This window comes from Zeus faber, assembly GCF_960531495.2.
Source record: "Zeus faber genome assembly, chromosome: 22".
NCBI classification, from domain to species: Eukaryota; Metazoa; Chordata; class Actinopteri; order Zeiformes; family Zeidae; genus Zeus; species Zeus faber.
Window position 1 is genome coordinate 8,405,571 of NC_137209.1, and position 26,797 is coordinate 8,432,367.

The 26,797-nt window shown below is 45.8% G+C and overlaps 4 protein-coding genes across 5 annotated transcripts; 2 read left to right on the forward strand and 2 right to left on the reverse strand.

Moving 5' to 3' along the window:
* Positions 1-831: 831 nt before the first annotated feature.
* elp5 (elongator acetyltransferase complex subunit 5) lies at positions 832-4,574 on the reverse strand. Of its 2 annotated transcripts, none has more exons than XM_080022927.1 (8): positions 3,971-4,574; positions 3,765-3,825; positions 3,317-3,397; positions 3,000-3,109; positions 2,066-2,241; positions 1,863-1,958; positions 1,651-1,751; positions 832-1,533 (listed from the first exon to the last, which is right to left on the reverse strand). In XM_080022927.1, exons 1-8 carry the CDS (start codon positions 4,023-4,025, stop codon positions 1,425-1,427), a joined length of 789 nt encoding a protein of 262 aa, XP_079879053.1. In that variant the 5' UTR covers positions 4,026-4,574; the 3' UTR covers positions 832-1,424. The 2 variants fall into 2 exon arrangements, with proteins under 2 accessions (XP_079879053.1, XP_079879052.1); XM_080022926.1 differs by having other exon boundaries at positions 3,000-3,211.
* A 1,384-nt stretch (positions 4,575-5,958) lies between these two features.
* Positions 5,959-10,468, forward strand: phf23b (PHD finger protein 23b). Its single transcript, XM_080023678.1, has 5 exons — positions 5,959-6,049; positions 7,185-7,216; positions 7,343-7,435; positions 7,536-8,166; positions 8,822-10,468. Exons 1-5 carry the CDS (start codon positions 6,022-6,024, stop codon positions 9,013-9,015), a joined length of 978 nt encoding a protein of 325 aa, XP_079879804.1. The 5' UTR covers positions 5,959-6,021; the 3' UTR covers positions 9,016-10,468.
* A 191-nt stretch (positions 10,469-10,659) lies between these two features.
* Positions 10,660-12,226, reverse strand: LOC307247507 (uncharacterized protein). Its single transcript, XM_080023665.1, has 5 exons — positions 12,200-12,226; positions 11,701-11,796; positions 11,259-11,461; positions 10,919-10,982; positions 10,660-10,844 (listed from the first exon to the last, which is right to left on the reverse strand). The coding sequence occupies exons 2-5, from the start codon at positions 11,794-11,796 to the stop codon at positions 10,806-10,808; spliced, it is 402 nt and encodes a 133-aa protein (XP_079879791.1). The 5' UTR covers positions 12,200-12,226; the 3' UTR covers positions 10,660-10,805.
* Positions 12,227-14,861: 2,635 nt separating this feature from the next.
* On the forward strand, positions 14,862-26,571 carry LOC307246875 (phospholipid scramblase 2-like). Its single transcript, XM_080022912.1, has 8 exons — positions 14,862-14,994; positions 15,749-15,824; positions 22,197-22,504; positions 22,590-22,632; positions 22,908-23,128; positions 24,885-25,046; positions 26,001-26,162; positions 26,290-26,571. The coding sequence occupies exons 2-8, from the start codon at positions 15,812-15,814 to the stop codon at positions 26,347-26,349; spliced, it is 969 nt and encodes a 322-aa protein (XP_079879038.1). The 5' UTR covers positions 14,862-14,994; positions 15,749-15,811; the 3' UTR covers positions 26,350-26,571.
* The last annotated feature ends 226 nt before the right edge of the window (positions 26,572-26,797 follow it).

Below are 26,797 nucleotides of genomic sequence, written 5' to 3' on the forward strand. Positions count from 1 at the left end.
TGCGGAACAAGGTCCCTCCAGGGGACCAGTTAATATCTTTTCTTTGGACATTTGTTGGTCTAAGGTATGGGAACCCTGTTTCAGAGTCCGGTGTGTTATTATTTAAGGTATAGCAACCCTGTTTCTGAGTCATTTGTTTTTCATTTTTGTTCTCTACTTGGTGGTGGTGGGGTAGGCTTCGGCCAGGTATTCTCCCTGGCCTCAGTTTGGTTTCGGGGTATGTGGTGTAGGGGTGGTGTGGTTTGAGCAGCCACACCTGACCTGGGTCTAGGTATTTGGGGACCCAGGATCAGAGTGGCTGCATACCTGTTGCTCATTGGTTGGTCTAACGAGCGACAGGTGAAACCCCCATCCCCACACACACTCAGGAGAGCAGCCCTTATCATGACACGTCTCCATCTGCACCAGGCACCTTATTCCACCGAGCCCACTCTGGACAATAAACTGTCTGAAACCCCGTCGTCTGTGTCTCTGTGTCGAAGGTCCCTGAAAATGCCATTTGGGTGGCGTGTGGCAGGGGAAACTGCCACAAGTCTCAAAGTGCGTCACAAACCCACATTTCACAAAGAAATCAACATCCCCTGGTCTGAACCCTCATGCGGGCAAGGGAATACTCCCAGAAAACCCGGGGGAGAGAAGCATTGTAATATATTTTGCGTGTATGTCGTGGCGTCATTTGGCTACCATAGCCCACCAGATATTGCTGCGTTCAACAAACCAGGCGAAAGCCCCAGAACTGAAGGCTTCGTCTGATCGCCACTAGAAATGGTTTCCTCTGGCACGACTCGCGGAAAGAAAATAGACATTGACAAGCTGCATTTGACTGTATTATTATTTTTAATTGTAGTGTTTATGTTGGATTTATCATATCGCTTTTAGAAAAACAAAACTCGTTGAAGGTCTCTAATATTTGAAATATTCATAAAATATATATTTTCAACAAAATCAAGGGGCATGTCAACTCAACTGCAGGTTGTTTGAGAAAAAAAAAAAACATACAAAGAGAATCTTACAGAAACTATGGACAAAAGAACAAATACAGCATGATTTAGAACCGATATAGTCAATTTGTTAGTTGAAAGTATGTGTACAATCAAGACTACAGCCCTTGAAATGCTTTTTATTTCAGTAAATATCATGTAAAAAATACTAAATAAGTCCCTAGAACACCTATGTAAAAAAAATATATGATTCAAATAATTAAGAGTAATATTTTTAAGCTAAAATAAATTATTTTATTCCAATATTAGATTTTTTTTAACTCATAGGCATCATAATATAATGCAATATTTTGTATTTTATTATTCACACTCCAGAACATAAATTAGCGAAAGCAACTACTAAAATCCAATAAACAAAAATAAACAAAAACAAGCTGAAGGTTTTCAGACATAATGTCCTGAACTCGTGTCTAGCTCCCTTGGTCAGACATCAAGGTCGTCGTCGGGGTCCTCCTGGTCGTAGTCATCATTGGCATCCGGCTCATAGACGATCCTCCCAGAGCCCGGCCCTGAATGCAGTAGAGCCGATTTCCTATTTAAAAAAAAAAGAAAAGAAGGCAGATTTGTGGCCGTCGTAATTCAACCATGTGCCAGCGTGTGGCTCCGTTCGGGAAACGGCCCATCCAGCGGCTACGGAATCGTTCCTCACTTCTCTTTACTGAAGACGAACGGAAGCGGCAACTTTTTCTTGGCCTCCCGCTCCGTGTCCGATAAGCGTAGGTTGAAGGTCAGGTTGGCGGTTGGGTCCACCTAAAAAAAAAAAAATGCGGAAAGAGTCACACTGGTCAGCCTTTCTACGTCTGCACCTCCTTCCGCCATGTTCGCCTAACACCGTGCGCAGCTGCGGGGAAGAGATTGGACCTCGGACTCATCGGGGTTTGTGTCCGCGGTCTCAGCACGGCTGGGCTTGCTCTGTATACTGACGCTCAGATCCTCTTTGTACCGAAAAATCTCCTCCTGAGGACAAATCAATAGATAATGAGGAGAGCGGTGTCAGTAATTCTCGTGATCGGCTCCCAGACCCCAACAATGTACAGACCCAGGGGGAAAATTACAGCTCTTACATCTTGCATAACTTTGCCAGATTTCGCACGCCTGGTTATATTTGCCACTGCTTCGTGCCCTCTGAACCCAGGGGTCACGGTAACGACCGACGTGGCCAAGTGGCACACGCTTCTGACCAAGCCACGCTGATGCAGGTCTGAGTGCAGGAGGCCAAGAATAGTTCTCACAGCTCCCCCTAAAGGAGAGAGGACAGAATACACCACACCGCGGTATCAAAATACATTCAATTTCAAATAATTACGTCATATGCAGATAGTCTGACTGAAAATAACATCAAATAAGAGTAAAGAGTGTTGTAAATTATGTGATGTGGTTTCACTTCAGTCACTGATCCAGCACGGAAGTGATGTCATCAATAGATAAATATAACTTTCACTTTAAGCTACCCCTCACCTGGTATGAGGTAAGAAGAAGTCTAATTGAAATGATCAGCGCTCATTTAGCTTCGATGGAAATTAACGATTATCTAAGGGACATAAACCACATATAATGTCACAGAAATATTAAACCACACTTTAGCCTTAATTTGATGAATGGGGAAACTGGAAATCAATACTTCTTTCTGCTAAGGTGTCATTCCGCCACAAGAATGCACAGAAAACACAGTCTCAGCAAGACGTACACTGTAAACAACTTATTCACAACTTCCAATCTAATTTCTGTAGCAATAGTTAAAGTAAAAAGCAAAACAAAAACAAAGCTTAGGTTTAGTGTGTATTATATTTAAGTGCTTTTAGAACCCATGACAGGAAGTCCACTGATTGGTTAATGAGATGAAAATTCTTTAATGGTCCAAACTTATATATACACAGTTAAGAATAAGGATAAACATTCAGAATTCTGTATCGCTTATTTGGTAAATAAGAGTGAGTGGACAATAAACATGATATGCTATAGTACAAACAAGCTGCCATGTAGGATAATCGCAAAAACCTCTTTTCAGCTGCTGTAAACTTCTGCAGACATCAGGGGGACTCAGGTGCCTCAGGATCCACGACAGGGAATCTATCACCAGGGTCACTGGTTTGGTGCGCGGCGTTTGGCTGAGGAGACGAGACAGGTCCCCCGCTGTGAACTGCTGAACGGTGAAGGGTGGATTTTCGGTCCAACCCAGAGGGTCTTTGAAAGCATTATGGAAGTGTAGCCTATGATCAGTGTATGTGTGTGTGTGGGGGGGACAACAAATAATTGAGGGAAAGACTTAAGATCATTATTATGAGACCAATAAACTGGGCTTGTGACCTGATTACCTTTGCAGGCACGACTCGCTCAGTTCCTTTTTGAGCTCCTCTTCGCTAACCTCAAATCCGAGGACGTGGACATCCTCCTCCCTAAACCAAAAAGGGTCAAGACGAGAGCGTTTCAATCGGACGTGGGCCTAATTATCACAAAGCGCAATGGAATGCTCGATTTCGATTGGAAGTGGCGGGGCGACCGGCGGGCAGTTATTTCCGAACAACCACCGCCGTATGTAGGCAATGACCGTTGCCACGGGCAACCGCTTCTCCGCCCGGTTTCGCGTCGCTCGTATGGCTCCGCCTAGATGCTTACGCTAACATTAACAGCGCTAGCTAGTGGCGACACCGCGTGGTGCGACACGGAAACTATAACGGAGGACTTGAAGCGGAGGACGGGCGTGTCAGTTTCACACTTACAATAACGAAGTCGACACACACACACACACACACACACGCCTACCTCTTCAACGCGGCATTGATGAAGCTCCACAGAAGGTGTCGGCCACAATAACTTGCAGAATCTGCAAGGTGATGCAAATAATTCGTGCTGGAGCGCATGGACACGCGAACACACACAGTATGGAGTGTAGTATGGAGTATAGTATGGAGTGTAGTATGGAGTGTAGTATGGAGTGTAGTATGTAGGACGTGCACGGAGCCTTTTACCTTGTATTATAACGAACCCCCCCGCCTCGGTTCCTTGCATTAACTCCAGCAACATGGTCGAAGCACGCGGCGAGCTGGCGGATCCAGATAACGACGTACAATGGAACGTCCGGAAACGAACGATTCTACTATCGGAGCGGGGAGGGTCGCCGATCGGATGCACAAGTCACATCCCCCCACGGAACGCGTTTCCCCCACTATGTACAAAACTATGAAGGCGGCTACAGTGCTGCGTTCCGGTAACGTTGAAGTTCGGAAAAGTCAGAACCACCCTTGAATGAGTGGTCAAGGAACGGCCGTTTAAATTGGAACTCAACGAGTCGGAAATTCGGCGCACGTCGTTTTTAGGGCGAGTGAGCCGAGGCAATCGCCCTGGCAACACGGCGGCAGGGGCGACGGGGTCCCTTCGCGTGGGTTTTTGTTTGAACAACAACTAACTTCGATCGACACTATTCCGTCGTAGTTTTCATGTTGCTGTAACACACGTGGTGGTCGCTTTTTAGAACTCCCTCGCCAAGGAAACGCATACACCGCAGGCGTCAATAGGTTTCCCGGCCAGAGCAAATGGAACACTTTCGTCCCGGAGGCGGAACGACCGACTCGAACTGCCGATTTCCAAATTGCAATTGAACGCGGGCACAAGCCTCCGAGTCTTGTTGTTATTTGGTGTTGTACGGGACATGTAGTTCGGAAAGTTGTGAAATCCCCATTGGGTCGTACAGGATACGCGCGGCTAATGAACTACAACACCCGGAATACACGGGGCATCGTCGACGCGCTGGCACACGCCGAGATACTGGGCGCGCGCGCGCGCGCGCTGCGGAGGGTCTCGTGATGAAAAGTTCGACTCCTTCCTCGGCCTCGTTGCTTTTCGAGCCGCCCGGTGAGAAAGGAGTCGCTTCGTTTCCTCGACCCGTCGCTGATCGGGTCCGGTTGGATCACGCAGCGCGGCGAACGACTCCCGGTCGGACCTGTGTTGCGCATGGAAAACGTTGTAGTCAAGTTCTCTCGGAAATGTTTGTTATGACGGACAAATGCAACGTGCGGACCACGCTCATTTCTACCAGAATTGTTTTTTGTTTTTTTTTGTGGGGTGCGAAAGTATAAATCAGTCACATCCAATATGACTCGTGGCAGATGGCTTTTAATGCACATATCTGTACATACATAGGCATATTCCCTCTATCTATTCCATTTTATTTCATTTTATTTTTATTGTCTTTTATTCTATAAGTATCCAACTTACTGTATTACGTTTTAGGAGTCAGTTAGTCGGCCTATTAGAAAGATTTTTTTTTATTTATATGTGTATGAAAGTATGTATATGTATGTGACAAAAAAAAAATCTTGAATCTTGTCCTCATTGCGTATTTTTAGTTTGTGAAAATAAAAGTCGGGAGAGAATCCCGACTCGCAAACGCGGCGTTCGCTGCGAACGAATCGTCCGCCAGCCCCGCATCGCTAGTTATCCGGGATATGTAGTTCGGGACGTTGTCTAAATCCACCACGGGATCGAGGGAAACGCGTGTAGAGTAAACTACAATGCCCGGAGTGCCCCGCGCGCTGGCAGCCACAAGAGGCTGTGCAAAGGCAGCACAGTGCGAAATAGTATTTTTAGTCGAGCCCGGATCGCCGAAAGTTGAGCACGGCGCGTCTTGCGTTTGGATCCGCACCATGTAACCGCGCCTTCCCCGAGGCTGGTGCTCCCACACGCCGACCCGCGCTCCGCTTTCACGGGGGAGATCGGCGCGAATGCAACGACGCAGGGGAAAATGAGCTCCGGTTAACTTGTGTCACGGACCCGATTCACGTCGCTAGACTGCGCCCGGCGTCGGAGACGGAGCCGCTGTGGATCGGATCGCAGCGGGGCTGGTTCTTCCATAAGGACCGGGGATTATTCTCACCGGGGTCTTGTTTTTGATTTTTTTGGGGGGGGTGGGGAGGGAGGGAGGACACCGAGACGTACGATCGGATCCATCTCCAGCGAAGTTGCTCCGTAAGGTGCAGCCACGCCGGGGGGAGCAGCGCAGCGAGGCCTTGCTGGGGCGACGATGCTCGGAATAATGTCCGAGCACCAAGGTACGGCCGGTGCACCGTCGCGTTGTCCGCCGACCCCCTCGGATTCGGGGGCGGGGGGGTTTGTGGTCGGCTCTGCGTGGATCGCGAAGCCGAGAGAGAGAGGCGGCTTCGGAGCGCCCTCGCTCCGCGGCGGCGGCGGCGCGGTCCAAAAAAAAAAAAGTCCGATTATATTGACGTTAACATTTTTTTTTTCGTGTTTATCCCGCGGCAACTCGACCTCATTCCTCGTGGTTTCTTAATAACTCCACCGAAATTAAACAAAAAAACACAAACGAATCAAACTTAAGTAGCGTTGACCGTGTTAAGCAGCGCCAAGTCGGTGTGCTAGCTGGGAAGCTAAAGGCGCCACCACCGCGGATTTTTACAAAAGCTCGCCAACCGAACATGAACATTTCCGTTGTTAACATCACTCAAAATGTCAACAGACTGTAATGTAACGGTGCTTCCCCCAAACGACGCAAAGTGGTTGTTATCAAACCGAATGCCAACAATAGCATGGCGGCACTCCGCTCACGGAGGGGGGGGGGGAGTTCGGTCGGATTTCTGCTCTTTCTGTCGACGCCACACACATCCGTGCCCCCGCCAAACTACGTGTCTTGGCGGTCGTCGCCGCAGAAGTAGGGGTCGAAACGCGTTAAACGACCCGCCGGCCGATCACGCTTTCTAACCGCTGATTCTGTCGCGCTAGCCCGTTAGCATTCAGCCATAACGTGCTGGATTAGCTTGGGTTAGCTTCTGCTAACGTTAGCGCCGAGCCACAATGATGGATAGATTAGCTACAAAAACAACAACAAAAAAAACGGCATTACACAACACACCTCTGCGCCGGAGATTCACACGCTGTCCGAAACGGGGAATTCTGGAAGTTTGCATTTAACATATACAATCTGTACATATGCTGTGCGTATCAGGGTGGACGCAACACGGCTCGAATAATATTGTGCAGACGTACAGTGTCGGTGGAGCGTCGCTTAACATTCTTTTCGGCTCCCGTTGAGCTCAGCGTCGCTTTATTCACTTGATTTACTGTCGTTGGCCGAACCGACTCGTCGTTAGCACTGTATGCAGCTAGACCACTGCCCTGCCTCTAGGAATGGACCCGTCCCTCATTGTCTCTTCTCCATCTTTTTTACAGATTCGTTATTGGCGTGCAAGACCGAGACTCTGGTGAGTGTGTTTTAACCAGCTCTCCCCTTCCTTCCCCCCCCCATCCCCGAGACGTTGCGTTTTTTTTCCCCGAATTCCTCAAACGACTCTCTCAACGGTTGTGTTTTTGTTTTTCCCGTGCCACAGCCTCCGGAGAAAAGAAAGAGGACGGTCGAGGACTTCAACAAGTTCTGCAACTTTGTTCTGGCGTATGCTGGTTATATCCCCAGTCCAAAGGAGGTGAGTCGCCGCGGGGTCCGTTTTGTTTGGCTGGCACTCTCGGCAGAAAGCCGCCGCGGACGCGTGCTCGCTTGTCGTTGATGGGTTCTTTGTCCCGCAGGAGAGCTCATGGTCTCCGACGTCATCCAGCTCCGCCCACAGCTCCGGGCTCTCGGCGGACAGCGGCGGCGGCGGCGGCGGAGGCTCCATGGCGGCCGCGTGGGGAGACGGGAGCTCCGACATCCACACCATCCACACGTTTGTCCGCAAGGCCCGCGCCAATAAGGGCAAGAACATCCGGCGCCTGCACCCGGACAGCACCCTGCTGGACAAGATGCGCCTCAAAGACTCTCTGTACGAGAGCCAGGCCGGCCACAAGGCCGAGCGCAAGAAGGACAAAAAGCTGAAGAAGTTGTCGCTGGGCTCGACGGTGGCGGACAGCGGGAGCAGCGAGGGCGAGAAGAGGTCGCGCATCAAACGCAGCAAAAACCCCACGCAGCCCAAAGCGCCGAAGAAGCTCAAAAGCTCGGCGACCCAGAGCGAGACGGACTCGGAGGCGGGGCGCGGGCCGCCGGCGGTGGCGCGGCCCCCCGGGGGGGCGGAGGAGCCGGCGGTGGCGGCGCACGGGCCCCCGAGCCCGGGCGCGCAGGAGGCGGGGAAGGCGCAGGCGGACGAGTCCAACCGGGAGGCGGAGATGAGCTCGAGCGAGGGCGAGACCTGGATCGCCGACGAAGACATCATGGTGGAGTCAGGTACGCCGCTCCGCCCGGGTCTCAAAGCACAATCTGAATCTGTGTATCTGTTGGAGCGCTGTCAGTTCTTCAAGGGTGATGCATGTAACCAGTACCTTTACTGGCTATGATGCACGTAACCAATACCTTAACTGGTTACGATGCACGTAATCGGTTATGGTAGTGGTTACAATGCACGTTACCAGTACCTTTACTGGCTACGATGCACGTAACCAATACCATAACTGGTTACGATACACGTAATCTGTTAATGTAGTGGTTACAATGCACGTAACCAGTACCTTTACTGGCTACGATGCACGTAACCAATACCATAACTGGTTACGATACACGTAATCAGTTAATGTAGTGGTTACAATGCACGTAACCAGTACCTTTACTGGCTACGATGCACGTAACCAATACCATAACTGGTTGGGGTGCAATCGGTTAAGGTCGTTGTTATGATGCACGTAACCAGTACCTTTACTAGCTACGATGCGTGTAATGTAATGTAACCAATGCCTTAACTGATTATGATGCACGTAATTGGTTAAGGCAGTGGTTATGATGCACGTAACCAGTACCGTAATCGGTTACCTGCACCACCCTTCAGATAGGCGGTGCCGAGCGCCTGCAGGAAAGTAACCCTTCCCCTTCCCTTTGTCCCGCGCAGGCGACGATTCGTGGGACTTGATCACCTGCTACTGCGGGAAGCCGTTTGCGGGGAGGCCGATGATCGAGTGCAACCAGTGCAGCATATGGGTGCACCTGTCCTGCGCCAAGATCAAGAAGTCCAACGTCCCGGACATCTTCTACTGCCACAAGTGCAGGGACTTGCGGCGATTAGGGAGCAAGAAAGACACTTAGGGAGCCGGACCGGACCCGGGCGGTCGCTCGCCCCTCTCTCCCCCCGAATCCCATGGTCCCTGTCGTCTTCAAAACAGCCTCTCCTCCGGGACGGCCGTCACAGGTTTTCTTCAGACAATCACAGCCGTTCTTATTTATCAAACTTTTTTTTTTTTTTTTTTTTTTTTTGGTTTGTTCTTGTCCCCACCCCCACCACGAAAGATAAAAGATAAAGAAAGTCACAATGACAGTGGAGAGAAATTACTTTTAAACACGTGGGTCGATGGTTCGATTCCGACGGCGGTGAGCGTCTACACGTCCACAATCGAACGAGTTGTTCCTGCTACCTGTAACGAAGCAACCATTACATGGCGACAATGTATCACTCATCGGAGGAGTGGCATACTCCCGTTTTTTTCATGTTTTTTTTTTTTTTTTGTTTTTATTTTCTCTTCGGAAATGTCGATTAGTTCGAGGTCGGGCGGCGTATTAAAATTTGCTCTCATTTTGCAGCTTTTGAGTTTTGAAGACCTCGCGCAGCCTACTCCCATGGTTCTCAAACATTTGCAGAATCAATCTCAATCTTCGTGTTCCGAGAGGCGCCCGATTTAAATCAGACTTCTGAAATGCACACAAATTGAATAGAAAATTCCTCAACTCCCGGGTTGCGTGCAGGTCGACAGTGCACTTTTTAAGAGGCGCAGTGGCTGATGGGGGATCTGGTTTGCTACGACTTATGTAATCTCAAATAGTGTGTAGCGGCTACCTTTATTCACAAATCAGCGCTTAATGTTTATGTCTGGCTTGTCGGTTGTGTACGTTTACCATATACCACCTTTTAATTAGAACTTTCAACCTGTTGAGTTTTGTTCTTTCCATATTTTGTTTTTGATATTGGAACGTTGTTTTATTTTTTATTTTTATTTTTTTTGGGTGGAATATTTCACTGTTGTAAGATGAAAGGTAGGCCCTTGTACCGTGTAGAGGTGGCTTTGAGACTTGTGCATGAATGGTTGTAAAATATATATATATATATATATATATTTTTTTTTTTTTTCTGTCATTTTTTTTTTTTTTTTTTCCCTCAACTGTCTGGAAAGCAGATGAGTTTATCCAAAATAAGAACGGACCTGGATTTGATTGTCTCACAACGAGAACAAAGTCATACAGTAATGTACAGAAACGGAAGTTGAGGCCACACCAGTCGTGGTGTCATATTTCTTTTTGTTTTTCCTTTATTTTATTGGTTTTACCATTTTGCTTTTCATTTTGCCCGTGGGAGAGTCTTTATTAGTCCCCAGTAGAATTTGCACCCCCTTTCCACCACTTCTTTAAATCTATGTACATATCCTGTTCTTTGACGACTGTACATATGTTAAAGTGAAGAGAGAAAATAGCCAAGCAAATACTATATTTTCTGCATTCTGATATTGTTTTCTTTAATTGTAGCTTGATGAATTAAAAGTTTTTGGGGAAAAGATTTTAATTGTATTGGCTTATCACTTGATGAAGTTACAACAATGTAAAAAAAAATAATAATAACCCACAAACACTGCATTTAAATACTTTTTTATTTCTTTATGGGTACTCAATGAAGTATTTGTTATTCACTTTCCACCACTAGAGGGTGCTAGTCAACATGTACCACACATGGGGAGTGTGGCAGTCAAATAGGAATAAATATTGATAACTTCAAATGGATTATATCATGTTTCATTACCAGATATATGCATGTACAGTAGCAAGTTAATTATGCAGGACTTCAGGTGTTGAAGCTGATTTTCCAAGGAAATCTGTGCTTCATGGTGCCCTTAACCACTGTCGTCTTCCCAATAGCCGTGAGGTTCATCCTGGAACAAGCACATGTGTATAAACACCTATTTCATTATCCATTATTTATTCATCCATCTCTCAATGTCTTTACCTTCCTGTTCCTGTGGCTGGACATTAGAGAGCTGCCAATGGCGTCCATTGGTGCCACCTTTCTCCTACAGACCAGGAAAGGGTTAAAGCCCGGATGAGCAAATAGCAAGTTTAGGTTTCAAAGTAAATCCTAGCATCAATTTTCATAATACGTTGAACATAAGCCACGTTGTAATTTTAAATGTAGCCGAATGTACAGAAAAATAAGTCGATTTATGTAGTGTATTACAGCCCTTACATCAGAGATCAATATCTAGTCCTAAATAACCTTAAATTATCTTAGCTTCAGTGCAACCTTTTCCCAGCGTTAGGTCAAATCCCGCTGTGGCCGTTGTCCTCACCATTTCTTGTTGTTTCTACGATGGCTGTGGATTTTGGGCCGGAAGCTGGAGGGGTGTTCCATCTGGGAGAGGAGGGCGTCAAACTGGGAACGCTCTTCTCCTGGATCCTGGGCCACGTCAGCCGCGTCCCCCAGAGAGAGATCCCCTGGCCTGGAGCCGTCGGGCAGATTTTGGAAGAACTCCTGGTCGAGCCAGCTCACATCCTGAACAACAACAACATAAATATGTTACGTTGTGTTCCTACAAACATTGACGTGGTCCAAAGAAAACATTGAATTCCTAAACACACGACTGGATCAAAGGGAAAACCTCACAGCCCCCTTCTTATATGCTTTTAAATATTACAGTACATACTCACCTATAAACCAAAATAAGGCTCATAAAATCACAAAGAAATGCAATTAAGCATTGGAGCGTGTAACGATATATATAAAAAACCTACCCTTTTTTCTCTGAATCTATTTGGTATGACCAAGGCAGACATCTGCTGCAGCGACAGGTAAATAACCAAGATGGGTATCACACACCTGGCAAGCATCTGTAAAGACAGATGGTCATTATAATTATTAAATAATGATAATTAGAATGACCAATAAGTGACAATATGCAATAAATGAAAAGTGTAAAAATGTTAAACTTTGGAAAAATTGGCAATACACAATAAACTTAATCTACAAAAAAAATTGGAGTGTCGACATACAATAAACCTGAAAATAAACAACCAAGAAAGAAATTCTTAAAATAAACAAGAACAAGAAAAATGTGGCAATATACCAAAAAACAATAAAAAATAAACAAGCACAAGAAAAAAAGAAACAATGAGCTACAGACAATAAAAATAAACCTGTTAATGATCAAAAGAGAATTAAAAACGAATAAACAACTGTTAAAAAAAAATAAAGTTCTCATAAAACTTTACCACCCAAAAAACACCTCTGTACCTTTTCTCTGGGGTGGAAGTAGCGGCGCGGGAGCTTGTGCCAGTGTCTGGGTTCTGCTCATGGCTGCCATGGAAGGGTATTTGTAGCCATGGACCCGGGGTGGGGTTATATTGTGTGTCTGGGGTCAGGGCCTGTTTGGGGTGTGTGTGTGTGTGTGTGTGTGTGTGTGTGTGTCGCCAATTAAATTCCACTGGCTCTATATCACCATCACCAAGGAAGAGGGGTTAATGGGAACCCTTGGTGTGCACGTACAAGCACAACACACATCCTTCCCTACCTTCCTCTCCAGGAGATATGAGGACCGATGACAACATGATAAGGGAAGAGTGTGTGTGTGTGTGTGTGTGTGTGTGTGTGTCCGCAGGGATTTGGAATTTGATTGTGATGTCAGTGTCAACAGTTATTTTCTATGTCTAAATCCTTCAATATACAGTGGAACTGCATCTAATTTTTGGGCATGACCTTTTTCATTTTTATTATATTTTTTATATATATCTTGTATGTTATTTGAGGTAATATCGTTTTTTTATCATTAGGGTTAGTGTATATTGGCATGTTGGCTTTTTTATTTTTTATTGGGTACAGTTAACTGTTCTGTTTGGTTTATTGCTATCGATCTATCTATCTATCTATCTATCTGTCTATCAGTCCAACAGTCCATCTGTCTGTCAATCTGTCTGCCTGCCTGCCTGCCTGCCTGTCTGTCTGTCTGCCTGTCTGTCTGTCTGTCTGTCTGCCTGTCTGTCTGTCTGTCTATCTATCTATCTATCTATCTATCTATCTATCTATCTGTCTATCAGTCCAACAGTCCATCTGTCTGTCAATCTGTCTGTCAATCTGTCTGCCTGCCTGCCTGCCTGCCTGCCTGCCTGTCTGTCTGTCTGCCTGCCTGTCTGTCTGCCTGTCTGTCTGTCTGCCTGTCCGTCTGTCTGTCTATCAATCTATCTATCTATCTATCTATCTATCTATCTATCTGTTTGTCTGTCTGTCTGTCTGTCAGTCTGTCTGTCAAGCCTATAATCAATGACACAAAATGATTGAAAGACAATTCTTCGAAGTGCAAATCATCAATTCTCATCGATCTTCATCAAATCTAAAAAAAAAAAGTTCCAATGATGTAACCGCAGCACGTACGCAGATGGACAGGAATGAAGTGCTGTCTGTGTGTGGTCAGCTTGGGGAGCTTGTTTTCCCCAGCAGCAGATTGTTATCCCGCGCAGACCACAGACGGAGCCCACTCCACACGACCCGAAACAAAAGGATGATCGGAAAGGAAAGGAGGGATGGGTGGAAAGATAGAGGACAGGAGGGACCCTCCTTCCACCACACGGGCGCCCAGGCACATTTTCACTCTTCCTCCTTTCCCGCCCTGTTATAATTGTTTCTAATTTTGGGAAGGCTGGGCCCAGCGCTGACAGATCAGCCTTTCGGGGGCCACAGTAGATAGCAGCGCTGATTGCACTCATCCACAGGGTCTGCTCTCTCGGGGCCCTCAGGGTGTGTGTGTGTGTGTGTGTGTGCGTGCGTGTGCGTGTGTGTACGTGTGTGCGTGTGTGTGTGTGTGTGTGTGTGTTTTAAGTGTCTGTGTGAGTTTACGTGTGTGTATTAGAAAGGGAGAGAGTGAGGGTGTGGGCGTGTGTGTGTGTGTGTGAGTTTGTTTACTGCTGCCCAAACTCCGCCCTCCCACTCTGCCTATATAAGTATCAGACATTACAGCAGGTGCCAAATATAGACACACACACACACACACACACACGCACGCACACGCACGCACGCACACACACACACACACACGCACGCACACACACGCACACACACACACACACACACACACTCTGTTGGCACCGGGCAGCAATGAACCAATGACAAAACCACGAGCGAAGTCTCACATTCAGACAATTGGACAGGGTGTCACCATTTGAATTGATATAAAATACATGTAAAATAAAAACAAAAAACGTATATCAATTCTCCACGACGTCCCCATCCTACCTATTGTTTTTATTTTATACGATTTTGGTCGTCGCGCAAATTCTACTTTGGACTCATTTGGCGGATATTTAAATAAAAAACAAATGAACGTAGAGAATGAATGCTTCATCTGTGTCATGGCCTCTATCTGGAGAAATATCTGACGTCATAAAAAAGCAATATATATATATATATATATATATATGCAGTATACCTACAGTACATTCTCTCTCTCTATATATATACACATCTACTGTAAATTTCAATTCCATATATGTATATATACTATATATGCAGTATACTTTATATACATTCTCTCATTCTGTATATATGTATTGATAAAGACCAAGAGCGTATAAGCAGAACTGTATAGTATATGTACTGTATATATAGTACATACGGTAAAAAACAGTAAAAACCCAATACATTAGTGACACATTACTCCCCTCTAGCGGTCGACAGGAGTATTACATAGTTGTTGTTGTTGTTTTTTCTTCTTTTACGACGATCAGAGCATAAGCGATTATAAGTTGGGCACCGGACGGAGAGAAGTCAAGAAGACCGCGCGATTATTCCGACTCAGCGGTACGGTTCCATATCGTGTGTCGTGTGTCGTGTGTCCCGGGCTCCGACCGGTTGCGGTCGAGGGGGGGGGGGGGCGGCAACGGGAGACCGCGCGCCAAGTGGGAGGGGCCAACGGAGAATGCCCGAAGAAAGCTTGTTGCTCCCGGTGAAGACGGCGGTGTCCTTCATAGCCCCACCGCCCTAGGGTCCACCTCTGCCGGGCTCCAGCACCTGTCCGAGCGCCAAGGGGAACCGTAGAGGTAAGACGTCTTATCCACCCGCCCCTCCCCGCGTCTTCGAGCGGCGGGGGAGCGGAGTCCCGGCGTCGGCAACGGTCATTAAAACTCAGTGGAAATCGTGGCTCCGGCTTCGTGTTCCGCGTTGTGTTGATACGCGCGTCCTAGTTTTATTTATTTTTTATTTTTTTGTTAATCTTTTTGCGTTAATGGAGATTAAAAGCAGACGATGGAAAAGGGGAAATCCTGTTTTTGAACTGGGAATGTTGTGGAATCCTCCCGAGCTCTTACCTCGTCTAACCCACACCCTCTCTCCGTCCACTCCCCCGTGGAACGAAACCCAACCAAGCTAGTAAAGACTTTATTTTATTGTATTTTTTTTTTTTATTGCAAATGGACCCCTGTGGACTCTTGTAATGTTTTGTGACTTTTCCCCTCATCCTAACACGTACTGCATGTAAGTTAGGATGAATTTGTGGTTCGTGTTAAAGTGGTAATCCATGACATCCTCAGATGGGTGGATTACGCAAGGCTGCTGTTTTTTTTTTTTTTTCTTCCTCCCCCTACTGACCTTCATCAGGGCTTGATATTGGTCATTGTTCATCCAGATCAACAGTTTGCTAACCACAACACCTCCACCGGCAATGCGCATAACGCAAAATACAGTGCATTGATTGATTGATTGATTGTAACATCTGGCAAAACGGTGAAATGTGGAATTCCTTTTTCACAAACGAACCTCACGGACTACCGCTCTAAGACACGGTTGCTCCTCCAGGTTCCCGCAGCGACCCTAGAGTTGGACCCACTTCTGCAGAAGCCCCCCCACTCGCTTCCCACGATGTCAGGTCCCGGTGAGTAGCTCGCGTTACGGCGGGAGGGGTGGAAGGGCAACTCCGTCAGCCTTTTCTTATGACGCTCGTCAGTCAGTTAACAGCACCGTGCGTGGCCAAACTTGTGTCAAGCGTGTATCCTTCAGAGAACCGTGACAAAAGTAAACCCTGCACATGTTTAACGTCAGACGCGACACCAGACACCCCTGAAATAGCAATCTGTTTTACCAGTACTGGTTGATCGTGTTCATTTCACGTAATAGTTTTTATTTGTTATGATGTCATGTTGTGTTGTGATGTCATAACCGTGCAACGCATACTACTGACAAGGTACCCCCCCCCCCCCCCCCCCTCCGTGAAGATCGTTTATTCGCTCATATTGTATCTTAATCGGACAAAAAGGTCAAATGTGGGTGATTATGTAGGCGGGACACCTTAAATCAAGTTATTTAAAGGAAACAATGGATATGGCAAAATTATGTGTACAGGACCTCTCGAATCAAAGCTCCCTTCAATTCTTCCAGCCTTACCCGACTATTTATTCCATTTGCGTTTATCGTGACCTCGTGATTTCCCTAATTTCAAGAACCCACCGCTCCGCAAAACCTGTCTTTCCTGGTGAGTTCACCGAGTCAGACATAGGAATGCAGAGAGAAGTGAAGCAGCATTAACATTTATGAAGAGCTACTCCCATCCGCCTAACTTCCGTTCAAAACAAACAAACAAAAGTGCCGTGTGTTCTTCTCCTTTCGTTGTTATCGGATGTCAATAGCACACGAGACCTCGATTTAGAAAATCTGGCCTAATTACGCCGAACACTACTTCCATTAAACCCCCAAAACATCATTTAACCCACTTAACACACCTTACCCTCACCCTTGCCGTAAACCTAAACTTTTGTCATTTTGATTTTAAAAGTCGTTTATTTTTACCCTCCCCCACAATACATATTAATACAACATTTTTAAATACATCTGTGGCAGTGTCGCCTACCATACACCCACCTAAGTGGCGTTTTCAGGGCCCTCTGGCACAGAGACACAGAAGACAATGGGTTGTAGACACCAGTTCATTGTAGAGAGGAGGCTAGGTGGAGTTAGCACGTCCCATCCATGTCATGACAGGGCTCCTATCTTGAGTGAGTGTGTGGATCGAGGTTTTACCTGCTGCTGGTTAGACCGAGCAACAGATATGCAGCCACTCTGATCCCTATCACCTCGATCCATGTCAAGTGTGGCTTCTCAAACCAGACCATCCCCACGGCACAACCTCAAAATAAAAACTTTAAAGTCATTCAAAAAGATTTCCGAAAAACTCCTAAAAGATATCCCAGACCACCCAAGGATCACTAGATCAACTTCAAAAATAATAGCAAATAATTGTAATCCCGGTCTAACCCGAACCCCTCACCCTCCTAACCCTAGCCTCTATTTCCATTAAGTTTCCAAACCTGGTTTCAGCACCCCTGGCTTCTTGGGTTTCCACCATGAAACTCCCAATAAAGCCTAATTTGCCACATTCTGCTATCACTAAATTGTCACAAAGTCTTCTAAATAAGATCAGGGGAATGTTAGGGGCCATTGTTGGACTGTCGCTTGCTAGCCGCTTTGGTCAGTTGAGGCACATTAGCATGTCGTACCTCATGTTGGCAAATTCTTCTGAACCTCCAGGTCATGTGCCATGGCGCTTTTAGTTCCAATTCACGACCGGGAAAGTTGGTTTTGCAACACAGAGCCCCCCCTGGTTTCTTCTCATTACGCATATTGTGTTCCCAGTGTTCTTCACTGCGGAAGCGACGCTTTAAAAATAGAGTTGAATACAAATGTAAGGTGTGTTTAGTCTCGATGGTTTGGAGGCCAAAAAGAGTGAGTCAAATTTATGTATTTGTTCGACCACGGCTAAAGGATTTATGTGTTGCCTTGGTCAAACTAGGTGCGCCAGTGGAAAATTTTTGTTTTACACTCTGTTTACAACGATAACAACATTGTAAACTGATCTCCGCATCACCTGTCGTGGTCACCTCGACAATCAGCTGATGGAGCTGCATGTCAAAAAAAAACAAAAAACAAAACAAAATAGCAATGAAAGCTGTGTTTAAGTCGGAAATAACAGGCATTATATTTCTGCCACACTTTCCCATCATTTTAAATCTGAAAGCATCTGAAAGCCGAATTAAAACTAATTCTAAATGGTCCTGTGGGATCCTTCCAGGGACGTGGGTCCTCAGATCTCATTCATCTGTTAAGCAACCGGCCTCTGCTCGTTGAATAGAAACATCTCTATCTTAGTTGTGTGCAGCTCCTTTTTTTTATTTTTTTTTATTTTTTTTTATTATTTATTTTATTTTTTTAAATATGCAATCAGATATTTTAGTGAAATATCAAACAATTGACCAAGTAACTCATGTTCATTTTTAGCACCGAAGTCCAGTGTTACGACAAGGTAGGTTGAGTAAATAACTAATAGGGTCGGGTTCAAGTGCATCTGGGAACATTATGCATTGATTTTGACTGTCACAGTTGAGCTTGAGCAAATGGAGAAATAATTGACCTCTTCCATCGTTGGTTCGTTGGAGGTAGTGTTGGTTAAGGACATGTACAATATGTTATTCTAGCCGTTTTAACTTGTGGACCAAAAAAAAACAAAAACAAAAAAATTACATTTCCAAATGAAGAGTATATAATTTGACTCAAATATCTGAATTAAAGTTATCAATATATAACAATATTCAGTTGCCAACTTCAATTAATGCTATAGCGAAGAAAAAAGAAGAAAACAAAACAACAATGTACAGCTTCTGGAATCCATCCAATATATTAATGGACACCTGTACGAGGGGAATAGGGAGTGGCTTTAAATCTTTTTTTGTTCCCTGGCGCACATCTGTCACTGTGTTTGACAAGATAAGCAACTAGGTGAGGGGTGCTTGGCCGTTTACTTTTCTGGAAATTCAGGTTTTACATCCTGCGAAGTCAAGAAGTGGACCAAAATATAATTAATAACAAACAAAACAATGGGGATAAAAGGAAAAAACAAAACAAAACAATGATACTGCCAACATGCAAAGACAGTGCAGGAGATGTTATATTCTTGGCAAGGGGAGAACGCCGCACGCGCGCACACACACACACACATACACACACACACACACACACACACACACACACACACACACACACTTCTATTTTCCCCCTTCTGTAATGTGCAGTATTGTTCCTGTCCAACACGACAGTGCATTCTGCTTTGCTTATCACACAATTCTTACGTAATATAGGGAAATGTGAGACTTGCGTAATGTGAGACTATGAGAATTGAGCCGACTCGAAATATCTCACGTTAAAGCAACACAAACTGTTGTTGCAATATGAATTTTCCCGGCGTCTGTTTTCAAAACCCCCACAAAGAACAATAGCGATGGCAACTGAGTTGTACATAATTCCTCATCACAATTGCAAAGTATTATGAAATCCTTTTCCCAAAGTAATTGAAATGAACAAAATGTGTTCTACTGGTAGTTACCACAGTAATTGGGGGGTGGGGATGGTAGCTCAGGAGGCAGAGCTGGTCGTCTAGTGATCTAAAGCTTGCTGGTTGGATCCCAGGCTCCTCCTGCTAGCATGCTGTAGTGTCCTTGAGCAAGACACTTAACCCCTAATTGCTCCTGATGGCTGCGTCCGTCGGTGTTTGAATAATTGTAAGTCGCTTTGGATAAAAGCGTCTGCTAAATGACTTAATGTAAATGTAAATTATTTTATGAAGCTAATGTGATATTTTGTGAATTCTGAAGCCATTATAAATGATATTAGAATAGCAAATGCCTTCCTCATTGTTAATGTTAACATTTCAGTTTTTATTTTATGTATGTTAGGGCTGCCTCCGACCAAAGATTTTCCTAGTCGACTATTAGTTGTCGGTTCAAACCGTTAGTCGACTAATCGTTGCACGTTTGCAATATCAATTTCATTAGTGAAATATTTGTTCTTGGGTTTTCAGAAAATAGTTTGAGTTCCAGGGCCGAGAGAGAATGTTCTAACTAACATTGTTAACACTCTGCTATATTATAGATAAATCCCCTCATTAGGGACCCGTTGTCGGGCAAATTTCCCAGCTCCGCGGATCCCCGCTGTAAAGCCGCCACCTTTACAGCGCCCCGACCTCGCTGCTTCCCCGGAGACTTTACCAGTCCCCAGCCCCCCTGGAGCTTAGGCGCACAGCTGCCGTCGGGGATTTAAAATACGATTTGGTTGTGGAAGAATGTGATTCCTGATTTCAAATGGCTTTTATATAATACGCAATATTTTTTATAATATACACAATCTTTTTTCAGACCTTAAAACTAGTTAACTTCATGCGGTGCGCACGCATGAAGCAAGCTGTCTCTTAATGACCATCTTACCTGTTATTGTATTCTGAATGTGTTGGAACCACCAGCAAGGAGACTAAACATTTATTTTTGTTCAAATTTGTTTCAGATTAAAAGCCATCTCGCGTTTCATACACGAGTCCAGCCATAAGGGTTTTAAGGTTAATTTTGACGAGGCACAGCGACTAATTGGCCAATTAAAAGCTTGGTCGACGAGGACTCTTCTCGTCGGCTAATTTTGGTCGACTCTTTTGGGGCAGCCCTGAAAGTTAATGATGTAAACAATAATGTGCGTTTGTTATTCTACCTTCTACATTCTACTCCCTTTATAATGCTTAGGTGTCCACATGTAATATTCAAGATTTTCAATAAATCTAATAATAAATAATATATAAATATGAATAACTATTTTTTGCAAATGTATTAAAAAGCGAAAACTGAAATCTCTCATTTACATAAGTATTCAGATCCCTTGCTTGTGGTGCTCCAGATTGTTGTCAGCTGCGTCCTGTTTGCTTTAATGGTCCTGACCTGTGGCAAATAGAATTGACTGGACATAGTTTAGAATGGCACGCACCTGTGTATTTAATGTCCCACGCAGCTGTGTATATAATGTCGCACACACCTGTGTATATAATATCCCACAATTCTGTGACAACTGCATGTCAGGACAAAAAGCAAACCATGCAGTCTAAGGAACTCTCTGTAGACATCCGTGATAAAACTGCGGCGAGGCAAAGATCAGGCCAAGGGTAGAAAACCTGTTTGGAAAGCTTTAGGTGTTCCCAGGTGCACCGTGGCCTCAATCACTGTGAAATGGAAGAAGTTTGGAACCACCAGGACTCTTCCTACCGTTGGCCGTCTGGCCAAACTGAGTAACCGGGCAAGAAGAGCCTCGGTCAGGGAGATGAGCAAGAACCCCAAGGTCACTCTAAAGAGAGCTTTCGGAAGGACGACCATCTCGGCAGCACTCCATCAATCAGGCCTTTTATGGTAGAGTGGCTCGACAGAAGCCACTCTTAAAAGCATAATGACAGCCCGCTTGGAGCCCTGAGATCATGAGGAAAAAGATTCTCTGGTCTGGACATAAAATGAACTCTTTGGGCAGAACACCTCATCCACTGCTCATCACCTGGCTTATCCCAGGTGCATCCCTACAGCAGTGGTGGTGGTGGTGGTGGCAACATCATGCTATGGGGGCGCTTCGCAGGGACGGGGAGACTGGTCAGAATTAAGGGGAGGATGAATACAGTCAAACACAGAGAGGTCCTTGAGGAAAACCTGCACCAGAGCGCACGCGACCCCAGACTGGGGATGGTTCACCTTTCAGCGCGACAGTGACCCGACGCATACAGCCAAGCCAACGCTGGAGTGGCTTCGGGACAAGTGTCCGAGTGGCCCTGCCAAAGCCCAGACTTGAACCCCATGGAACATCTGTGGAGAGTGTCCCGAAGACGGCAGTTCACAGATGCTTCCCAGCCAATCTGACAGAACTCGAGAGGATCCGCCAGGAAGAATGGGAAAAACTTCCCAAATCCAGGTGTGCAAAGCTTGTAGAGACCAACCCAAGAAGACTGGAAGCTGTAATTGCTGCCGGAGGAGCTTCTACGAAGTACTGAATTAAGGGTCTGAATACTTAAGTAAATGAGAGATTTCTGTTTTTGATTCTTAATAAATTAGCAAAATATTCTAAATGTGTATTCATTTTGTCATTATAGGTTATTGGGTGTAGATTGATGGACAAAGAACGGCAATTTGATCCATTTAAAAACACATCGACAAAACAAAGTGTGCGGAAAGTGAAGGGATCTGACTACTCCCCTCTGAAGCCCCTGTAGGCTACTGGATATATGAAGCAAAAAAAATAGGAGCAAAATATATAGACCTACTAGAGGCAAAAGATTTAAGCCAAAAAATATATGTTGGCTCAATTTTGTGTGGGCAAGTTAAAGATTTTGCATTCTGAAGGATAAACGGTGTTTTGATAATGTTAATGAGTAAACAGCCAAACCCTGTGTTGGTCCTGCTAGGTTACCCAAGCTCCCCAAACCAGGCACCAGGCATGTACCCCATGTCGCAGCCTGGAGGCTACTCCGTGGCCCCGTACCCTAACCCCCACGGGGGGTACGGCGACAACTCCCAGGCTCCACCGCAGATGGGCTTCAACATCGGCTACCAGCCGCAGCCTGCCCCAGGCCAACCAGTCATGTACCAGCCGGGGCCCGTGGGCCAGGGCCCAGCTCCGGGCCAAGGGGGCCATTTAAACACTGTATCCCCGGCTCCAGCTCCAGCGGTAGTTCCCGTCGGTGTCCCGCCCGGGCTGGAGTACCTCACGCAGGTAGGGCTGCAGAGCGTGCCAGGGGCTGTGAGATCTAGATATGAAGAATCGTCGTGATATTAAGCTGTTTTGACACGTGTTTCAGGTTGACCAGATCCTGATCCACCAGAAAGTGGAGCTTCTAGAAGGTAAAGCCAAACCCTAACTCTGATACTATTTCGACCCCCATTTCCCAACTTTTAAGCCTTCATCCTCTTTCCCTTATCACATTAACTCCCTTTCAAAGGAGTAATCTCTCTCGCTCTCTCTCTCTCTCTCAAAATTCTGGGTCCTAACCCTGTGCAACCCACAGAATACAGCCGATCTTGCAGATTGCCACTTTAAAATCAGGAAAAAGTTCCTCCTCGCCTCTTGTCTGGACTGACGTGCTTATCTAACCCTGCTGCTGTCGTGTTCTTCCCAGCATTTATTGGATTTGAGACCAACAACCAGTATGAGATCAAGAACAGCCTGGGCCAGAAGATCTACAAGGCCAAGGAGAAGAACGACTGCTGCACCAGGAACTGCTGCGGCTCGCTGCGGAGCTTCGACATGAAGATCAAGGACAACACGGACCGGGAGGTGATCCGGCTCATCCGGCCCTGCCGCTGCGTGTCCTGCTGGTGCCCCTGCTGCCTGCAAGAGGTGTGTGTAGGTGTGTGTGTGTGTGTGTGTGTGTGTGTGTGTGTGTGTGTGTGTGTGTGTGTGTGTGTGTGTGTGTGTGTGTGTGTGTGTGTGTGTGTGTGTGTGTGTGTGTGTGTGTGTGTGTGTGTGTGTGTGTGTGTGTGCCATTGTTTATGAGTGTCAGCCACACCCATTATGAATCTGAATTGCCCCATCATGTATTGATAAAATGTTCCATGAGCAACACCTTATCCATTCAATAGTGCCGAACCTGGCATGAAGCCAAGTGGCCAGAGTCCAAGGATAACTTCACCTTTGTTAATATCCAACCTTATTACCCTAACAGTCTCTGGAGATGGATAATGTACTTATGGTTCATGGATTAATAGAAAACTCCGGTATCGTTTTTTAACCTCCTTTTTTTTTTTTGATCATAGGGAGTCAACTTGAGCAATTGGTATCGGAATATTTTACTCCCAATACTGGACACATTAAAAATATTCTGACGCCAATCACTCGGGTTGACTCAAAACGGTCGGAAAAAAGATAAGGTTTAGGTTTAGGAAATTGCAAAGTTTTCCTTGAACACAGCACTAAATACATTTAACAGATTGAAGCATAACTCAACTTTCCCTTCTCGGCTGAGTAAATGGAGTCAGGTTGGAAATATTTCCTGGACAAGCATTGATTCTAAGCTTTGGCACTCTTAACAATTAATCTTAAACAATGGAAAGGCTGCTGCGTGTGTGAATGTTTGTCCAGCTGTTTTCTCCAATTAGAAGTGGTGGATCCCAGTTTGTATCACGTTTCAGTTAATGCTTTGTTTGGTTTCACGGTGTCGGACGAAGACAAATGTTGACATAGTTTTGCTTTGGATAACTATCAGTTTCTTGTTGTTTGGTTGTTTGGCAGCGATTGAATTATTGGTGGAAATTGTGCACAAAAAATAACAACGGCGGGGAAACAGATTTCCCGAATCTCAATTAGAAGATGAAAAATGTGTTGGTCGGCGTTGAATCCTGTATGCCTTATCTTAGCCGCTTGCTTAATTAGATCCTTATGATTAAATGAGTAAATAAATGAGATAAATAAGTAAATAAAATAAGATACGAAAACACTGGAGTTCTGTCCGGGTGAAAATTCAGGGAATGCATCCGAAATAATAGACAAAAATGAAAGGATTCCTCGGCCAGGAGACAAATGGAAGCCTCTCAGGGTTTGCGTTTCACCCTGTAATTCTGTTTCTTCGCTGGTTTATCAATATTGTTTGATCAAAGTAAAACCTGTGGCCAAGGAATGCTGTCCGCACCAGACCCCACCCCTAATATTTTTTACAAATTAGCAACTGGTTGTGATGGGTGGATGGATGTGTGGGAAGGAGCGCTTGGTACCATTGACACAGCGGGTTCGGCCAGTTCCTCGGCTCTTGACCTCTGTCTCCATCAGTCTCTGCTTCCCTCTATTCAACCACATCGCTGGCCTGCTGGGTAAAGTTCAGCCCTATCTGCCGGAGCATGGGCCCCTCCGCCGTTCCATTCCTCTGTTTATCTTCAGGAATGGCGCCATGTGAGACAAATTACTTTGGCAATGCGAGCGGCTGCAGCGCTCTTGACTCGATTATCACTCGGAATTCCATGTGACGTCCGGCCAAATTCCTATTTACAGTCTCTGTGCTAGGAAAACATTTTATTCCGTGTCATTGCTTTCTATTTTTTTGCGCCGTGCGGTTGTGTAACATACATGCTCGCTTGTGTGTCGGCGAAAAAAAAAAAAAAAGATGGAGGTCCAAGCGCCGCCTGGCACCACGGTGGGCTACGTGAAGCAGGACTGGCACCCGTTCGTCCCTCGCTTCTCCATCCAGGGGGCCAACAAGGAGACGGTGATGAAGCTGGAGGGGCCCTGCTTCGCCTGTAACTGCTGCGGGGACGTCAACTTCGAGGTCAGTGCCGGGCGCCGCCTTCGGGAATGCTGGGGGACAATTAAATTCCTTTGGTAGCCGCCGTGCGTTTCCACTGTAAGGAATGTCGAGGAGTTATCCAACTGCAGTCCAAGAGCTAAGCAGTCTGACAGGTTGGGCTCCGTAGACGGTTCTGTATATAAAAAGCTATTGAACAAAAATGCTGATGTGGTGGTGAAAAGATGTTTGTTACCCCCCAGGATCCCAGCTCCACCCGGGGGCCGGGGGGGGTTTGTCAGTCATTGAAAATAGTTTTATAGTCATTAAAAAATAATAGTCTCAGACTCGCCCTGGTGTTGGTTTTAATTTAAAAATAAAAAAATAAAAAAATAAATAAAAATAAAAAAATCAGATTTCCAGAAGAAAGATTAGAGCTAGTCCAGGTCTAAGTGAAGGTGGATTAAACCTGGCCACCAGGTCGAGTTTGACAACAGAGTTAAATGGATTGTCTGACAGGAGGCCGGTTATAGACAAGGCAACTTTATTTATATAGCACATTTCATACAGGAGGCAGACTCGATGTGCTTCACATAAACAATTGAAAATAAAAACATGTCATACAAATAAAATCAAACAGGATTTAAAAGAAGGCAAAAAAAGACGAGCTGACTCGTCCTTAATGAACTTAGTCTAGCACTTCCTAGTCTAGAGCTAATTCATCTTACAGTAAGCGACGCCTCCTGAAGTCATTTTTGAATTCTGGGTTTATCAAAGTAGGATTATTTTAGATTTAGATTAAACCCCCTCTGCTGAACCGCAGCTTTGAGATCTCGAGACGCGTATCAAGGCGTCTTTACTTTTTTGAAAGTAAGCCGCAGAAGGCGCCGTCTTCTCCGTTCCCTTGTCATTTATGCGGAAGTAGCATGACTCCGCGGGGCGACGACAGGCGGTCGCGCGTCTTTTTCTCTTTAAGATCTCGTGCCGATTCCTCCGCAGCTGAAGGGGAACGACGGCGGCAGCCCCATCGGCCGCATTAGCAAGCAGTGGAGCGGCCTCCTCAAGGAGGTCTTCACCGACACGGACAACTTTGGCATCCAGTTCCCGCTGGACATGGACGTCAAAATGAAGGCGGTGCTCATGGGCGCCTGCTTCCTTATCGTATGTATCGTCCTTTTTTTAATTTATTTATTTTTTCCCCCAAAAAAAGTTGTCAGCGCGGAGTGTAGACACGTTTTTTGTTTTTTTTGTTTTGTTTTTTACGTTCTATTCTGCGTTCCCTCTCCAGGACTTCATGTTCTTTGAGAAGGTGGGGGAGGCGAACCAGCGCAGCACCGTCTTCTCCTAACAGAGAAGAGGAGGAAACGTGACTCCCTCCGCAGACCGTTGCTTGTTCTTCCCTCCGCTCCGTATACTCTCCTTTTTTTCCGTTCCTCGTTGCGAAGCCCTTCCTTCCTCCAGATGCCAAAATGTCCCACTCCTTTTTTCATAGTGCTTACATTGAAGCAATATAGAGTGCTGTGTATGTGCCAGTGTGTGTTCTAATACAACATGTATTATGATGCTTCTAGCTCGGTTATCTGTGCTTATTGGACTTGATTAATACATATGGGATGGCTGATTGGGGTTTGTGCCCCCTGGCTTCTGCCTGTTATCTCAGAAGCAGTTCCTTATCACTGCCTCGCCAGTGCCTTAAAGCGCGCTTCACATCGAGTGCGTTATCGTATCCGCCAGGCAGACCTCCCCCCTAGTGGCCATCGGATGAACTGAGTCTGGGATAGAATGTCTGTACATTA

What these genes read in the sequence shown, in the direction of transcription:
- elp5 (XM_080022926.1), bottom strand. Translation starts at nt 4,025, where the DNA reads ATGTTGCTGGAGTTAATGCAAGGAACCGAGGCGGGGGGGTTCGTTATA. An exon ending in ATCAATGCCGCGTTGAAGAG is followed by an intron (nt 3,398 to 3,764) that starts GTAGGCGTGTGT and finishes TTTTTGGTTTAG; the next exon opens with GGAGGAGGATGTCCACGTCC. An exon ending in TTTACAGCAGCTGAAAAGAG is followed by an intron (nt 2,242 to 2,999) that starts GTTTTTGCGATT and finishes TCTCTCCTTTAG; the next exon opens with GGGGAGCTGTGAGAACTATT.
- phf23b (XM_080023678.1), top strand. Translation starts at nt 6,022, where the DNA reads ATGCTCGGAATAATGTCCGAGCACCAAG. An exon ending in AATAATGTCCGAGCACCAAG is followed by an intron (nt 6,050 to 7,184) that starts GTACGGCCGGTG and finishes TCTTTTTTACAG; the next exon opens with ATTCGTTATTGGCGTGCAAG. An exon ending in AGACATCATGGTGGAGTCAG is followed by an intron (nt 8,167 to 8,821) that starts GTACGCCGCTCC and finishes TGTCCCGCGCAG; the next exon opens with GCGACGATTCGTGGGACTTG.
- LOC307247507 (XM_080023665.1), bottom strand. Translation starts at nt 11,796, where the DNA reads ATGCTTGCCAGGTGTGTGATACCCATCTTGGTTATTTACCTGTCGCTG. An exon ending in ATAGATTCAGAGAAAAAAGG is followed by an intron (nt 11,462 to 11,700) that starts GTAGGTTTTTTA and finishes GTTGTTGTTCAG; the next exon opens with GATGTGAGCTGGCTCGACCA. An exon ending in CGTAGAAACAACAAGAAATG is followed by an intron (nt 10,983 to 11,258) that starts GTGAGGACAACG and finishes CCTGGTCTGTAG; the next exon opens with GAGAAAGGTGGCACCAATGG.
- LOC307246875 (XM_080022912.1), top strand. An exon ending in GCCCCTGCTGCCTGCAAGAG is followed by an intron (nt 23,129 to 24,884) that starts GTGTGTGTAGGT and finishes AAAAAAAAAAAG; the next exon opens with ATGGAGGTCCAAGCGCCGCC. An exon ending in TGGGCGCCTGCTTCCTTATC is followed by an intron (nt 26,163 to 26,289) that starts GTATGTATCGTC and finishes TTCCCTCTCCAG; the next exon opens with GACTTCATGTTCTTTGAGAA.